The sequence below is a fragment of the Conger conger genome, chromosome 13 (assembly GCF_963514075.1).
Source record: "Conger conger chromosome 13, fConCon1.1, whole genome shotgun sequence".
NCBI classification, from domain to species: Eukaryota; Metazoa; Chordata; class Actinopteri; order Anguilliformes; family Congridae; genus Conger; species Conger conger.
Window position 1 is genome coordinate 43,402,196 of NC_083772.1, and position 16,596 is coordinate 43,418,791.

The following is a 16,596-nucleotide window of genomic DNA, read 5'->3' on the forward strand; positions in this document are numbered from 1 at the left end:
ATCTTGCTGTTACCCGGGTTACCCTTATACAGGGAGTGATCTGACTGTTACCCGGGTTACCCTTAGACAGGGAGTGATATGGCTGTTACCCAGGTTACCCTTACACAGGGAGTGATCTGGTTGTTACCCAGGTTACCCTTATACAGGGAGTGATCAGGCTGTTTACCCGGGTTACCCTTATACAGGGAGTGATCAGGCTGTTACCCGGGTTACCCTTACACAGGGAGTGATCTGGCTGTTACCCAGGTTACCCTTATACAGGGAGTGATCTGGCTGTTACCCTTACACAGGGAGTGATCTGGCTGTTACCCTTACACAGGGAGTGATCTGGCTGTTCCCAGGTTACCCTTACACAGGGAGTGATCTGGCTGTTACCCTTACACAGGGAGTGATCTGGCTGTTACCCTTACACAGGGAGTGATCTGGCTGTTACCCTTACACAGGGAGTGATCTGGCTGTTACCCTTACACAGGGAGTGATCGGGCTGTTACCCTTACACAGGGAGTGATCGGGCTGTTACCCTTACACAGGGAGTGATCTGGCTGTTACCCTTACACAGGGAGTGATCGGGCTGTTACCCGGGTTGACCTCATAGATCTGTTAAAGAGCGTGACTGGGTCCTCTGTGATGGAGGCGAGAGTGGATGTTAACAGAGCGGTGTGAGACAGAGAGAGGGAATGAAAAAGAAAACATGTTGAGGGCTCTTTAAATGGAAGCTTTCTAAATCAGGCAACAAACCCTGGCCGTGTGCTCCTGTATCTCTGTCTTTCTCTCTCTCTCTCTCTCTCTCTCTCTCTCTCTCTCATTACATTCAGCTGTTTCCCAGTGCTCCCTCTCTCTTTCTCCTCCACTCCTGCTCACAGTGCAGTAATTTGAAATGCACAGAATTGTCCCTGGTGACACCCAAGAACGACGTAGGTTCACTCTCTCTCACGCTCTCCCGTAGACCACTCCTGCTCAGTCTGCCCCGTTCTCCCTCTCTCTCTCCCACTCTCTCCATCTCCCTCTCTTTCTCTCCCACTCTCTCTCCCTCTCTCTCTCTGTCTCTCTCACTCTCCCTCTCTCTCTCTCCCACTCTCTCACTCTCCCTCTCTCTCTGTCTCTCTCTCCCACTCTCTCCCTCTCTCTCCTCTCTCTTTCTCTGTCTCTCTCACTCTCCCTCTCTCTGTGTCTCTCTCTCCCACTCTCTCTCTCTCCCTCTCTCTCTCTCTCCTCTCTCTCTCTCCCTCCCTCTCTCTCTCCCTCTCTCTCTCCATCTCTCTCTCTCTCTCCGGTGCGAGCTCTCCTCCGCTCTGTTCTGCAGTAGCAGATGGAGACGGGGCACAGCCGTGCTGAAACAGACCGCACACACAGCAGCGCAGAGAGAGCGGGAGAGAAAAACAATATGGACGTACCGCCACCGTGAGAGCCTTTCTGGAGCGGCTGTCGAACGAGCGTTCGGATTTCCGAGGAGAAAAGAGGGGAGCGGCTTTAGCTCCAAGACCCTCACGCACCACCCCCCCTCCTCCCCTCCTCCTCCTCCTCCTCTCCCCCTCTCTTCTTTCAGCCCTCATCCTCCATTTCCATCACCTATCCATCCTCCCTCCCGCTCCCCCTCTCTCCTTCCCCTCTCAGGACAGCGCTGCTTCCGCTGGGCTCCCGTTCCTCCCTGCCCCAGCGACAGACCTCCAGGGGCCTGGGGGGGGGGAGTGAAAGACCCTGCTGCCCCTCCGTCTGTTCTCCTCTCCTCCTCTCCTCTCTTCCCTCGCCTCTCGCTCCCCGTCCTCATCCTTCTGTGGACCTGAGCCTCCAGGGCTATCGCTAGTACTCCTTCCTGCGTCCGCCTCTCTCTCTCTCTCTCTCTCTCTCTCTCTCTCTCTCTCGCCTCCTTCCCCCCTGCTCCGCCTCCTCCCCCACACGGCGGTTGGTTTGGTCCGTTTCGAGCCCCCCCGGCTGGGGGTTGGCGGATGAAGAATGCGCCGCGGGGGGCGGCCGTCGCGGGCGAGCGCCGGCGGTGATTAGCCGCGCGCGTGCTACGCGTATCCGGGCGGGAGGGAAGGCGAGTGTGGAGTTACGACCCAGGGGAGGCAGGGGGGGGGGGGGGGGGGGGGGCTGTTTGGGAGAGGGGGGGTGGGTTGTTTTGGGGGCGGGCGGTTTGGTGATGGTGAAAAAGAGGAGAAGCTGGGGGGTTTTGGCTTAGCTCGCGCCTGGCTCGTGAAATAGACGGAGCCGAAAGTGTTTGAGGGGGATTTCAGACGCCCTCCTTGTTTGCTCATTCGCCGGTCCTGGGGATTGTGTGAAAGTGAAGAGACCCCCCCCCCCCCCCAGTTTAGAGGAGGTGCCTGGCACTCACACGCCGTGTTTTTGTTTGTTTTCTCCCTCTAGCTGGGCGACTGGGTGGCTGAGAAGATGCTGATGGCTCAGGACACCGTCCGGGACGACGGTCAGAAGCTACACAAGAAGTGGCTCAAGCACCAGGCGTTCATGGCCGAGCTGGCCCAGAACAAAGAGTGGCTGGACAAAATTGAGAAGGTGAGAGTGTGTGTGTGTGCGTGTGTGTGTGTGTGAGAGGGAGGGAGGCGGGGGTGCACCCCCCGTTTCACCGTAAGGAAACAGGGGCGCCCCACAGGGAAACAATAACCTGCGTGCGCTGGTCTCGGGTTTGAAACGCACGGAAGACTTTGTTCGCGTTTGCTGAGGATCCTTCCTCAGGATTATCTGATGCTGAGAGCGGGGCATTGAAATGGTGTTGAGAGGCGTAAAATGGGAAACGTGGGCGGTTGTCATCCCCCGTTGTTTATTTGCGAAGGCCTGCATCCTCCGGCGGCTAAGTTCGTTAGCGTCCGCGCGGTAGGCGCTGCCGCTAGCACGATGACTGCTGCTGTGCTTCTCCTTGGTGTTGTTATGCCTGTTTGTAGGTCTGCTTAGGTTTGCTTGTTTTTGTTTCGGTTGGGAGGACATGGTTGCTTTGCTTGCGTTCCACTTGCTTTGAGATGCTGATAACGCACGTGAACGTGACTGAGCACGCCAGGGTCCTGAGATTTAGTTTCAATCTGTGGCAGGATGGGAAATTGAGTCACTGAGACGTTACATGAGACAAATGCTAAGTCTCAATCTTTGGACTGTGAAGGACAATTATTAGTGATGTTTAAAAGGTTAGTTTGAAAATTTAGAAGATTTAAATTATAATCAGCTCTTTGTTTGATGTTTCGTTTCAACTCATTTCAGTCTGTCCTGTTGATATTCGTTTGGCAGAGTAGACATACAGTTAGGGGATATTTTTGGCTGGGTACTTAACTTACGTTGAAATATTATGAGGTATGGATTTTGTTTATGGTAAATATGTGTGGCAAGTGAAGCGTTTGCATACTGCTGCCACTCGAATGCATACTGCATCAACTGTCACACAAGCTGTGAATGATTTAATATAGCGTAAATAATACATGAATTGCTGAATACTATTACTTGACAGTGAAGAGAAATAATATAGGACATTTTTTTGGTATTTTGAGAGGCGTTCCTTGTACATTCAGGTTCATATTTTCATTATCATTTTATGTTCCGGTGGGTCATGAAGGGACCCGCCCCGTACTCTGCTAATGCCTGTACCCGCTTCTTCCCTTTATTGGCTTTTTTTCTGAGAAGAGTCAGAGGCTGTTTACTTTAGAGACGGTTGTCTGTGTTGATTGCATTTGGAGCCGGAAGATGGCCGGGGGCCAGACACTTTGGCCCGACGCCGGTTTTGCGTGCGTACAGGCACAGCGGTAGGGTTCTCAGGCCGCGTCACCCGTTCGGTCGGCGACGAGAGAAGCACACGGACTGTAGCATTGGGTCCGTCTTTATTGCGTCCGCCTGCTCTTTCAGCACGTGCCAATGTCTCTGAGAAACCGATCTGGCTAGAATCTGATATTTTGCGCAGGTTAATTCCAGTGCGCGCGTATGTTATTTTTGGAAAATGAAAATGGCGGTGTCACTGTGTCATGGTGAGGCTGGAGTGCAGCAGCGCTATGTTCCCTAACGCTCGATGCACCGTAGCTTTCCATCCCCCTTCATGTGATTGTTTATGATATTTGGGAAGTTCTTAAGACTCAAAAAGGTGTTTCCTGTTCAAAGGGAGTGAGGAACAGGGGTGGCTTATACGATTAAAGGTACAATAGGTCAGATTTTTGTGTTAAAACATTGTAACAAGACCATTGTAAAACCCTTCCTATCATTGAAAGAGGCTCCCTGCCATGTTGACTCACCCTCTGCCTATGTGTACAGTCAAAATATGCAGTTCACGGCCTGACCAAAACATTGTATAGCTGTACAATTAGTCAAGCTCATTGTCAAATGTCAACGCGTTTATACAGAAAGGGGAGGGATAAACAGTGTTGTGGTTTGAAGGTGTTTGTTGCTGCTATTCCTCTCTTGGCCCTTAGAAGTCTGAAATTACCTGTTGTACCTTTAAGACACCATGAGCCACGCAGTCTTGCCATTGTGCTGTCTGCAAACAGTCAAGCAAACATCCTTCTTGCGTTCTTATGCAAGGTGCTTTCATGACGAGTTTTCATAATACAGCAACACCGTAGCCCACATGGCCCTGCACACAAAGCACAGTGAAGATATCCCAGCCCAGCTCACTGGGCGGCCTGTAGTGTAGCGGCTAAGGCACATGACTGGGACCCGCAAGGTCAGTGGTTCGATCCCTGGTATAGCCACAATAACATCCACACAGCCGTTGGGCCCTTGAGCAAGGCCCTTAACCCTGCATTGCTCCATGGGGATTGTCTCCTGCTTAGTCTAATCAACTATATGTCGCTCTGGATTAGAGCATCTGCCAAATGCCACAAATGTAATGTAGAGCTGATAAGCACACACTTCCTATTTGGTGGTAGAATTGCTAGAAGAGTTTGGCAAGTCGTCGATTTACTTTGTGTGACCAACTGTTGATAACAGCTGATGCAAGGTAGCACTAGTTACAGAAACTGTCAAATTGTGCTCGGTAAACAATTTCTCTCTGCAACACCAAGTTGAGCCTGTCAGCAGGGAGTGTGTTGTGGTTACGAAACTATAGGTTTTATGTGGGGTATTTTCTGCTGCTGCTTCCTCGGCCAGTTCTAAAACCGGCGCGGCCCAGTTCTCGTATATACCTCTCACGGCTCTTGACAGTTGACAACCAGCCAAGAACTAACTTTATCTTCATTGTTTAGGGTGGAGTGGAGCTCACAGAGCTTTGAGTAACAAGCACTATAATGCTCAAAGTACTTATAAATGTGATTCATGCTTTCGGGCTATTTTTTCTACCCCTTCAGGCATCTGAAACCACCAATTCGACAAATAGGTACTTACCTTAGCTTTCAGTCTTTGACCAGGGCAGCCATTTGCTTTTGCAACTCCATGATGACAGGAAGTTTCAGGTCAGGTATCACTTCTTTAGCCCTAGTAGAAAGTTTGTTACAATTACAATTTTCATGTACCTTCTAATCAATTTAAGTTTTCATTCTTTTACAAATTGGTACACCAGTTCTGAGGCCAGTGCCTTGGTCACATGAACCTAAGCTTTACCGGACTGTTTTTGGGACACAGATAGGGGCAGAGCAGTGCCAGAGTGATACTTTGTATCTTAATGAAATGGGGATGGGATATGGTGACATCACTTTTCACATATAATCCCCCAATCACAGTCCTTTAGTTAAGGAGATACTGAAACAGAATAGCCCCAATGGAGCCTATCCTAAACCCTGTATTCGGTGTAACAGCTGGTGTATGGTGCAGGTGCCTACACCGGTGTCTACAGATGTGTGATACCTTCTGGCTGTACTATTCCTTCCCGGCCATCTAACACTACTAATTGTTTTGATTTGGGTGGTTGCCATGCTTTAGTTGAGACTTTGCACGGATATAGTTATAAATAGCAATGTATTCTAGCTGCCAACCGTGGTATGCTACTTGGATAGTTATTTTTTGATTTTTTATCTATGCGATCACTCTTGGACTTGAAACTGTACTTTCCTCTAGGGTTTTCAGCGCACTTGTACCTGGTTCTGATTTGCACTTTATTTGAGGTTGTTCTGGATAAGTGCTAAATGACTATAATGTAATGTAATATACAAAGTTGCCATACTTTGGTATAAATAATTCTCAATGAAACCATGCGCAAATTAAGCTCTGTGACCATTACCATATTTGGAAAGAGATGTTGCTGTTGGGTTTTTCGAATGTTAAGTTTTGGCACATTGCGCCCCAGAAAAGCATGGACCGGTTGAGGTCCATAGTACCAGGGAGTGTGCGCTGCAGTGGATACCATGCCAAATCTCTGCAAAACTATCTGGATGGGTAGTTAGTACTCTGGGACGGAACAGCACCTAAATCAAGGGAATCATTTACGTCAGTGACAAATTGTGAAGTACCAGGTGGGCAGGGTTGAGGGAATGGGTTCAAAGGAACAGCTCGTGAATTTTTAGGACTGTGGTAGGTGTGACTGCTTCTGAGTGGGGAGGCGTCAGAGTACAATTTTCCTTTTCAGAATCAATCTGTTCCCCAATGTTATCAGTTTTCACCTTAAAATTGTGTAAAATGTGGCTCTGATTAGTGGTGCCATTCAAAGGGGCTGGCTTTATTGGTATGAGGTGGTTCAAGGTTATTTTATTTTTCAATAATAAATAATTTCACTGACACTTTTATCCTAAGATACTTACAGACTGAGCAGGGGACAATCCCCCTGGAGCAATGTGGGGTTATGAGCCTTGCGGATCTTATGGTGGCAACACCGTGGCTCGAACCACCAACCTTCCTGGTCTCAGTCATGTACTTTTAGGGCAGCAAATTAACTGGTTTGGCTTTCTAGGGGGAGGGGATTAATTTTGAGGACAGATTTTCTCTACAGTCGCTTAATCTTAGAGTTTAATGTTTGGCTAAGTAACTGCAAACACCGGCCTGCACTTCACTTCATGGATTACATTTGTCTTCATTGACTGTTGGTTCTGTAAGGTTCAGATATAGAACAAAGAGCTTATATTTTAGCCCAAGGCCCACAAAGTTGTTTTCTTTGAGAGCAACATGCTCGTAGTCTTATGTGAGCATGTAGCTGTACTTCAAAGTGACCAACTAACATAAAGAATGGCCCAAGACCACCCCTGTGGGGATGGTTTAGCCACTTGTGGACTCAATAAATCTCCTTCCTGTTGCCGCTGTTTTAACCACAGTGCTGTTTGTTTAGGTTCGTCTTGGGATCCATAAGACTTCCTTCCATAGCTTCTGACTGGCAGGAGATTTTTCCCTTGGGTATTGAGATTCTTGGAAAAAAACAAAACATTTTATATTATAGGACTCTGCAACAGGGTGGTTAGAGATCATCTGGCCATCCAATGAGAACCTAAATGAAACATTGGGAGGTACATGGAGAGTTATATAATCCCCTTTTGGAGCAGGAGAGCCAAGGATATTGGAAGCAGTTTCATTGGACTTCCCCAAGGATATCTGAAGGTGTTTCATTGTCAATCCTTCTTGTTTCTCCTTTCAGATCCCGAAGGGTCTTTCCAGTTTAGTGGCTGCCATGTTGTTTTTGGTTACATAATGTGCTCAATGCCCCTTTCAAGCACAAGTCCTTTCCTCTTGGGTGCCAGTGGCCCAGTCACACAATTATGACATAAGCAGAAAAAATTGAGAAAATGAAAGTGAAATGCTTCCTGCTTTATTTCCATTTTAACCCAACTTGCTCTCTTTTTATCTCTCTCATTTCTTCTTTTCCATCTCTCTGCTCATCCCCCAACCTCCTGTGTGTGTGTGCAAGAGAGAGAGAGATGGAGAGATTTTAACCCATGAATGTTCTGGCATCATGTGTGAACAGGAGCAGGAGCAGACGTTCCTCCAGTTTGCTGGGTCAGGACTTTCACAGAAAATTTAAGGAATATATTGAAATTGGCTAACAAAGGAACTTGTGTGAACGACAGCAGGAACATTTCTGAAGCACGCAAAAGGTTAAGACGCTCCTACGTCTACTGTTTCTGCCACTATTTCTTTAATACTTGACTGCATCTGCCCATTCTACCATTTTTGCACGAACATGACACTTTGTACTTTGGAGCTGCTTTGTGATTTTTTGAGGGAAATTAGAACATTTATTTTAGGAATGAAATAAATAGTGTCGCTGTCCTTGCTTGACATGGATTTGTCTATTGTAAGACAAAATTATTTTCAAGATATCGCAAAGCACCTAGAAAACATAATGTCCAGAACATCAAGGGCCCTCACACACGCAGGAATACTGAACCTGCATTCCAAAGGTTTATTTATTTTTTAACACTGATGAGCAATGGTTTTTGCCAGAAATTTCTCGATTAAAACATTTTTATTTCAGCTTAAAGTCGGTTTTTTACTGAATGTAGCAGGCTGGCTAGTGCCACAAGTCAATGATAGAGGCATTATAGCTAGTAATTTAACTTGGCTAACAGAAATATTTTGTTGCATTTTACCAACAGTAACTTTGCTTTTACTGTGGGCTCCAGAATTATTAGCAAGCTTGATGAATATGCACAAAAAATGCTGTAAACTAAAACATAACAGAGGTATTGACACGTTTATTTTCCAACGTGTGTGAAGCGGTGTGCCTTATTAATGATGCAATGGAATCAAACAAAGTCTTACATTTATTAAAAATATATATTTCCCATGTTTTAATACTTGGAAATACCCCTGGTAAATATGACAGCCATGGGTCTTTTCAGATAATTTGTGATAAGGTTAGAGAACACAGGGATTGTTATTATCATTCGTCCATGCAGAACTCTTCAGAATCATTGATATCCTTGGATGCCCCCCTCTTCAGTTCAGACCACAGATTATTCATGGCATTTAAGTCTGGAGACTGAGATGGCCATTGCAGAACATGGATGTTGTTTTTACTTAACCCTTCCTGTGTGGCAACCAGATTTTCTGCCAAGATTCGGTACATTAATGGATTGTGTCATTGGTCTGAAGTAGTGCCATTGGACCACTGGAAGCAAAACATCTCCAAAACATCAATGACCAACCGCCATATTTGACAGTGGGTATGAGGTGCTTCTCTTTGTATGCCTTACATTTTGCTGCCAAACATGCTGATAGTGTGTATGGCCACACGTTCAATTTTGGCCTCATCTGACCATAGCACTTTCTTCCAGTCATATTTCCAATGAGCTTTGGCAAACTCAAGAAGCTTGGTTTTATTGTTGTTGTTTACTGTTTTCAGTAAGTCTTTGTGCCCCCCTTCCATAGAGTTTGTTGGTATGGAGTTGCCATTTTATGCTGTTTTTAGACTTGGTGACGCCAAGACCTATCTAAACTGCCATTGTTAAACTGTGATCCTTGGGTTAATTATGGCCTCCCTCACCATCTTTCTTACTGCCTGTGAGGATAATATGCACTTGTGTCCTCTTCCTTGCAAGTTTCTGCCCAACTTGTGATGGTCAATTACCATCTGTGTCTTCTGAATTGACAGTTCTTTGGCTTTCCCCATGCTGATGGTTGATTAAGGGATTTTGCATGCTTGTTACCTCATTTTTAAACTATAAGAACAGGAAGCAATGGAATAACCCAATATATTTCCTTTAGACTGAGATGAACTAAACCAATCATTACACTGGTTTTCAGAAAAATAAATAAGAAACATTGAAACATGAGATGTATTTAAATAAAGGTATGTAGTTTCCCCATGTGTTTGAACATAAAATATAAATCCATGTTTATTGCTAAATTTTTGGTGCCAATAATTCTGGAGCCCACTGTAAGTATTGGTTTTGCGTCCCTTGTTTTGGATATAAATCTCTGCCAAATTATTATTCAGCAAAAGATCTGTGAGTTTTTAGGCATTAACATTTGTCCCGCATTGCTTTGGAGGGCAGGCATCCTTGCATAATTTATCTGGAATGGTCATGCCATGTGTGAACAGATGGGGAATTTTGTGATGAATGTGTGACAGGGAAATCTTCCACGTAGGAGACCTACCATGTGTGTAAACAGTGAAAACCACTGTGCCTAACCTGGATAATTGAACCTGGCAATGATGTGGGTGTGTGTGTGTGTGTGTGTGTGTGTATCTGTGAGAGAGGGGGAGCGAGAGAGAAGGAGAGAGAGAGAGGCGGGGGGTTCAGTGTGATGTATGGTTGCAGTGAGTCTGTATGTTTGCGAGCGGAGAACCCTGTGGATTGTTCGGGGTTGACCTTGCTCTTCAACTCAGCACGTACAGCTGACAGATACAATTTTCTCCCTTGCCCCCCCCCCCCCCCCATGAGATGAGAATCGCTTGCCCCAGCATCATGGAGCAAAGATTTATTTAATGTGAAAGATCGGATTTAATGTGATATTTTAGCTCATTATGTTCTCCCATTCATGTTAGTATTTCATTTCAGAAAGGCCCTTAGGCCTGGTCCCAACCACACCGACTAACACCTCAGTGTCCTCGACAGCCATGGCCCCCACGGGCAAGAATGGTCTCTCCCACTGCTAATGAGGGGCTAAACCACCAGTCGCTGATACAGTAGGGGGGTGTGATATGCTCCAGTCATCCTAAAACATTTGTTCATCTGACAGCCCTTTCAAATGTGCTCTGGTTACAAAACGACCAAGAACGCATACATGCAGTGTATAGGCAAGGAATGTTTTAGTAGTTTTGTGTGAGCTCGTGTGAGTGTGTGTGTGTGTGTGTGTGTGTGCATGCGTGCGTGTATATGCATGTGTGAGTGTGTGCATGCGTGTATGTGTGTGTGTGTGTGTGTGTGTGTGTGTGTGAGTGTGTGCATGTATATGCGTGTGTGAGCTTGTATGAGTGTGTGTGTGTGTGTACATGTGTGTGAGCTCATGTGAGTGTGTGTGTGTGTGTGCGTGTGTGTGTGTGTGTGTGTGTGTCCGTGTGTGTGTGCGTGTGTGTGTGTGTGTGTGTGCATGCGTGCGTGTATATGCATGTGTGAGTGTGCATGCGTGTATGTGTGTGTGTGTGTGTGTGTGTGAGTGTGTGTGTGAGTGTGTGTGCGTGTGTGCATGTATATGTGTGTGTGTGCGTGTGTGTGTGTGTGTGTGTGTGTGTGTCCGTGTGTGTGTGTGCGTGTGTGTGTGTGTGTGTGTGTGTGTGTGTGTGTGTGTGTGTGTGCGCGTGTGTGTGTGTGTCCGTGTGTGCGTGTGCGTGTGCGTGTGTGTGTGTGTGTGTGTGTGCGTGTGCGCGTGTGCGTGTGTGCGTGTGCGTGTGCGTGTGCGTGTGTGTGAGGGTTCTGATGAGGTCAGCGCGTCACGTCGTCCGTCCTGCAGGCATCGCAGGTCACCCTGCACAGCTGCTCGGTTGCCTGGCAACACTACTGTACCGTGTCAGCGACGCTGTCCCAGCTCCCTTCTGCAGCGCTGCGGTTCGGGCCCCGCGGAGCGGCTGACTCCGGGCCCCCACCGCGCCGCTCTGTTCCCCCGGGGCTCCACCGCCTCAGCTGGGCCCCTGCCGTTCCTGCTGTCGCTGCGTTTCGGGGGGAGGCGTGGGGATCAGGAGGGAGGGGATGGGGTGCACGGGGACTGCGTAATGTCTCACCGCGGTCTCGCAACCGCCCGACAACGTGACGCGGACGCTGTGGCAACATCACAGTGACGTCTGAGGGTTCGACTGCAGCTTCTGTTCCCAGCTGATATGTCTGACGTAACTCTCAGCCTCTCTGTAACGTCTCTGCAACGTCTCTGCAACGTTGTCTCATAGCCGGGGCCTCGCGCGGCTTCTGGAGGAGTGACCTGGAAACACAGAATGTACTCAAAACATCCTCATCATCACTGCTAATAATAAACTTTAGGCTGCAGCTGCCGTCATCATATCTGGGCCTTGGATCCAAATCTGGCCCTGGTTTTTTTTTTTTGCTACCGATTGGCCAGTCTGTCTTCACACTTGACTCCCAGGTAAAGGGAGGGTGGAAAACAAGCAGGTTTTGGACCTCGAGGACAGTGATTTGATGGGCTAGAGTAATGTGATTTCTTTGTGTCTGTGGGATGGGCCTGCTGCTCTTACAAACCAACCATTAACGTAAGGGGATAGAAGACGTCCTCCCACGACTTTGGAAAACCTCGTTACTGTTGGGTGGTGCTGCTCTGTGTCTGGTTTGTGAAACATGGTCCTGTTTAGCTTTTGTGCTGCAGTACAGATGACCTCTGTTTTTTTTGTTAAAAGTCCTACAAAACACTGAATTTGTATCTGGTTGTTGAAGCTACCTGTCACAGATACAGATCACAAGCTGAGGGGTCAGTTTTTGTTTCGGTGGATTGTTTTTCAAAATAATCATCTCTGTAAATTGTACTCTGTCCAGTTCCTTAGCAGCAGTGACGGTAATTGTAATTGTAAAAGTATAACAAATTAATTCTCATTGCCTTTTTTGTATTATTGATTGAAATATTCGAAATATTGCTGTAAACATCTATTTCATGTTCAAAGAACAACATTAGTATCATTCCATCTCCAAAATCTCATCCCTCTACACACCCCTGCAAATACGCACACACACACACATGCACACACACACATGCACTCATGCTGCAGATGTTATGAGGCAGCCAATCAACATTTCAAGAGCAAGATTAAGAGCCTTTCGTGTGGGTGCTGATGTGGTCAGAGATCACCCTCACCCTGAGCGCTGCCATCGGTAAGTCAGAGCCAAAATGGCGTACAAAGGAAAGAGAAACTGCTTCTTTGTGAATTGTAGCTTATCTCACCTGTTCTGTAGTTCATTCTAATGACCTTGATATGCGCTTTTTTGTACTTTGCTTTGGATAAAAGCGTCTGCTAAATAAAAATGTAACGTAATGTAATGAATAAATCAAACGTATTTTCATCAAGGAATGTAGTGGGGGTTCCTTGTTAGAGTGAGAGGCCACGCGTGGAGGCTGGTGTTATCTCGCCTCCATAAACGCTGTATCCCTGCATCCCCTCCTCAGATGCAGTGGCACACCCCACCCCCACCCTTTTTTTTTGACAAGGCTGCTGAATTACAATGGGATTGGGGAGCAGTGAGGGGGGGAGGGTATGTATGGGGGAGGGGCAGGTTTTTAATCTCTATTCTGGCAGGCTCCGGCTGTGGCCTGGCAACCAGCGATGCTACAGTCGACCGACTGCATGTGAAATGGCCCCCAGCTCTTCACATATGGGGGGGGGGGGGGGAGAGGGGGTTGCGGGTGTTCCCCGAAATGGTAAACATCGACTAAAGAGACACGTTGATTAGGGAGCGCTCACGAGAAGCAGAAAGGATGCCTTAGCTCAGTACGCACTCGTGCTGTTCCTAGGACACTGCGTTTATCCCCTGTAGAGTGTGTTCTGTTTATATTTTTATTACCTGAAATGCCCCCGAAAACAAAACCCAAGGGGGTGGGTTCACAAACGAAGATTAAGCTTTAGTCCTGGACTAAATTGAGTTTAGTCAAAATTGCATTTATTAAATCGCTAGGCTTGTGAAACGGACCCTGTGAGTGACAGAACATATAGAACACATCTACACAGTAAAATGTTCAGTGTTAATCCAACACTTACTGAGTATATATGGTCCCTATTGGACTAATTTGTACTTTGTTAGAGTTGAATTAACACTGTATCCCCAGATGATGTTAAATGAAGTAGTGCCTTTAGGAATGTAAGTTCATGGCAGCGGTGTCCAGTCTTATCCAGAAAGGACCGACAGGGGTGCAGGTTTTTGTTTTAGCGAAACACTAAGACATCTCATTCTACTAATCAAGGTCTTGAATGAAGATCACAATAAGTTAATTCAATAAGGTGATGTAGCGCAGGGCTACAACAAAAATCTGAACCCACACTGGCCCTTTTCAGATACAACTTCACACCGCTGGTTTATGGGATGGACGCGCACTGACTTTTTGGGGGTTTTGGCCAGGGTATACTGCGAAGTGTATTGTGACAAACCCACCGTACACCATACATTGTAAAGACATTTAGATTGATTTGGTGGATTGATTTCAGTATGAAACCTGGAACAGCAGTGAAAGACATGAACCCCGGCTGAACGGGGCAATTCATATGCTCCATTCTGATTGGTGCGGAGAAGAGGGGTTATATTTAGCCCACAGCTCTACTGATCTTGATTGGATACCTCTTCTGCTACAGACTAACACCGCTCTCTGAATGCTTGTAATACAGAATATACTGTATAAGTGCATCTGGAGAAGACAACCCAAATTGCTTCAGTAAAATATTACACTCTATAAATTGGTTATATGTAAAATTTCAACCATGTAGTAGGGATGCATAAAATTTAGATTTTAGCCAACATCCTAACATTAACATGGTTGTGTCTTTCCGTAGCGAAACCAATATTTTTCCTATTTTCAATATTTCATTGCTTTACCATGTGTCTTTCTACTAGTGATGCACATGTGTGAAAATTGTATGTAAATTAATTGGGTATGAATAAGAAAAATGGTCATACCATAATCTTGAGCTTGACTCTAAATGATGAGACATGAATACATCATCAGCATTATTTCCCAACATTTGCGAAAGGCCGGTGCATAAACTATAGCTTTCTCATGGAGTTTATTGCAAGGAACTATACTGACACCACCAGTAAACCAACTGGGTGCAACTGTGGCATCATTCGGCGCAACTGTGGCATTATTCAGTGCCACGCAGTGCCACACAATGTTTAAAGACCGAGGGACTGGTGCAGTTATTAATCATTTAATAATTTAATGAATGTTGTTGTCTAGCAGTCTTCTATTGACCTATTATTAGATTGTCTAATCATAAAAAAGGCACATTTGGTCAGCTGGTTAGCGACTTGCTAAACTTGACATTAAGCAGCCTTCCTACCTGGTATTTCGCCAAACTCTGTGCTGATGGATTGCTACCCTGCTATACAATCCAGCTATGAAATCAAGCTGGTCTAGCTGGGTATGAGCAGGTCAACCAGCATGACCAAGCTGGTCATGAAGCTGGTCTAGCGGGGTATGATCTGGTCTACCAGCTAGTGCTGGTATCTTGTCTGTGCTGATAGGTGATCAACCAACTACCAGCTGTCAAAACGTACGCATTAGCCGGTGTTGGTTAGCGTTTTATCTCTCCATTCTGAATACCTTTCCTGTCATCTTGTCCCGTCCTCCCCTCTCCCCCCGTACCCCAGGAGGGCCAGCAGCTGATCCAGGAGAAGCCGGAGCTCAGCTCCGTGGTGCGTCAGAAGCTGGGGGAGATTCGGGAATGCTGGATGGACCTGGAGAGCACCACCCAGGCCAAGGCCCGGCAGCTCTTCGAGGCCAATAAGGCAGACCTCCTGGTGCAGAGCTACTCCTGTCTGGACCAGCAGCTGTCTCAGCTGGAGGACCAGCTCTCCACCGTGGACCACGGTCAGGACCTGGTCAGCGTCAACAAGCAACTGAAGAAGCTCCAGGTCCCATCTCTCTTTACTTTTACCAGAGTCCCCCCCCCTCCCCCCCCTTGTGTAGACTGGAGATGCTAATGCTAATATGGTTAACAGTTAGCCAAACAAAGCTGTAGATATACATCCAGGACAGGTGTCTCATTCACTGTAAAAATATAAGGCTTCTCTAACTGCAATATTGTAAGTAACTGTCTGTTTAAGTTGGCTCAACTTCAGTTCAATGGGTTATAAATTCCATGCCTTGTTTTTTTACCCCAAAAAACTGCTATTTCTCAAACAGACAGCTGCACTAATAAAGTATTGTATTCATTTTCCATTGGTTACCTACTTTCAACATCTTTTAAATGTTTACATGACAAAATATTATTTTATGACTCATGAATCATGTGTCTACATGAAAGTAGCGTTTTTTGTGTGAACTGTTTAAATCGTCATTCATTTCCCCAAACAATGTGCTTTTCTCTTTTGAGTTTCCATTTAAGATCATTCATTTGCCCTTGAATGAGTGAGCATGGCTTTATGCAAACCAAAGATAGCACCATGCTATGTTTTGTCCACTGACTTCCCAGGCAAGTGTGGCCAGTACTCCCAACAGGAGGTCACTGATGGTGCCAGGCCTTCTAGCCTTTTGCCATTTCAAAATATATTGCTTAACACATATTTAGGCATCCATTATATGTTATAAAACTGTTATTAAATGAATGAAAATAGAGATATTATAAGTTGTAACCTTGTACTTATGAAGGTGCTATGTAGTGCTAATTTTAAAGTGTTCTACAGCCCTTACAAAGGAAAACTCATAAATAATGTTCCCAAATCTTTTGTAGGAAGATAGTTATTCCAGACCTGTACAGTCTAACTCCAATTACCAACCATTACCATTACAATAATGGATTATTGTTAGTTTCCATGGTATGGTAATGGATACCTGATATGTGAGTGTGACCCTAATGCCCCCCCCTAATGCCCCCTGTACGGTGGCGTCCTGCCCCAGGCTTTGGGGGAGCCCCTGCCTGGCAGGTCTATGTGAAGGCACGCCCTTCCACCACCAGTGCTCAACTTTTCATTTTACGCATCTTTCATCCATCTCTCCGACAGCATGCTGGTGCTATGAGCAGCTTTGAGTTCCTTTTCAGCCTCTGGTTTGTATCCATGACACCCAGCCACCTTCATCCGGGGTACAGTAGCCGTTTCAGTTCATTTTCTCACCTCCAGCTCCCGTTTTTCTCTCCTCTAACCCTCTCCTCCGCTCACT

The 16,596-nt window shown here is 46.3% G+C and overlaps 1 protein-coding gene across 1 annotated transcript in view; it reads left to right on the forward strand.

The window, feature by feature from the left end:
- Window positions 1–16,596, forward strand: part of LOC133107681 (spectrin beta chain, non-erythrocytic 4-like) — a 71,120-nt gene that overhangs the window by 31,721 nt on the left and 22,803 nt on the right. The window contains exons 18-19 of the mRNA XM_061216751.1: window positions 2,365–2,511; window positions 15,087–15,350. Of these exons, the coding sequence (XP_061072735.1) occupies window positions 2,365–2,511; window positions 15,087–15,350 (411 nt within the window). The remainder of the gene's footprint in view (window positions 1–2,364; window positions 2,512–15,086; window positions 15,351–16,596) is intronic.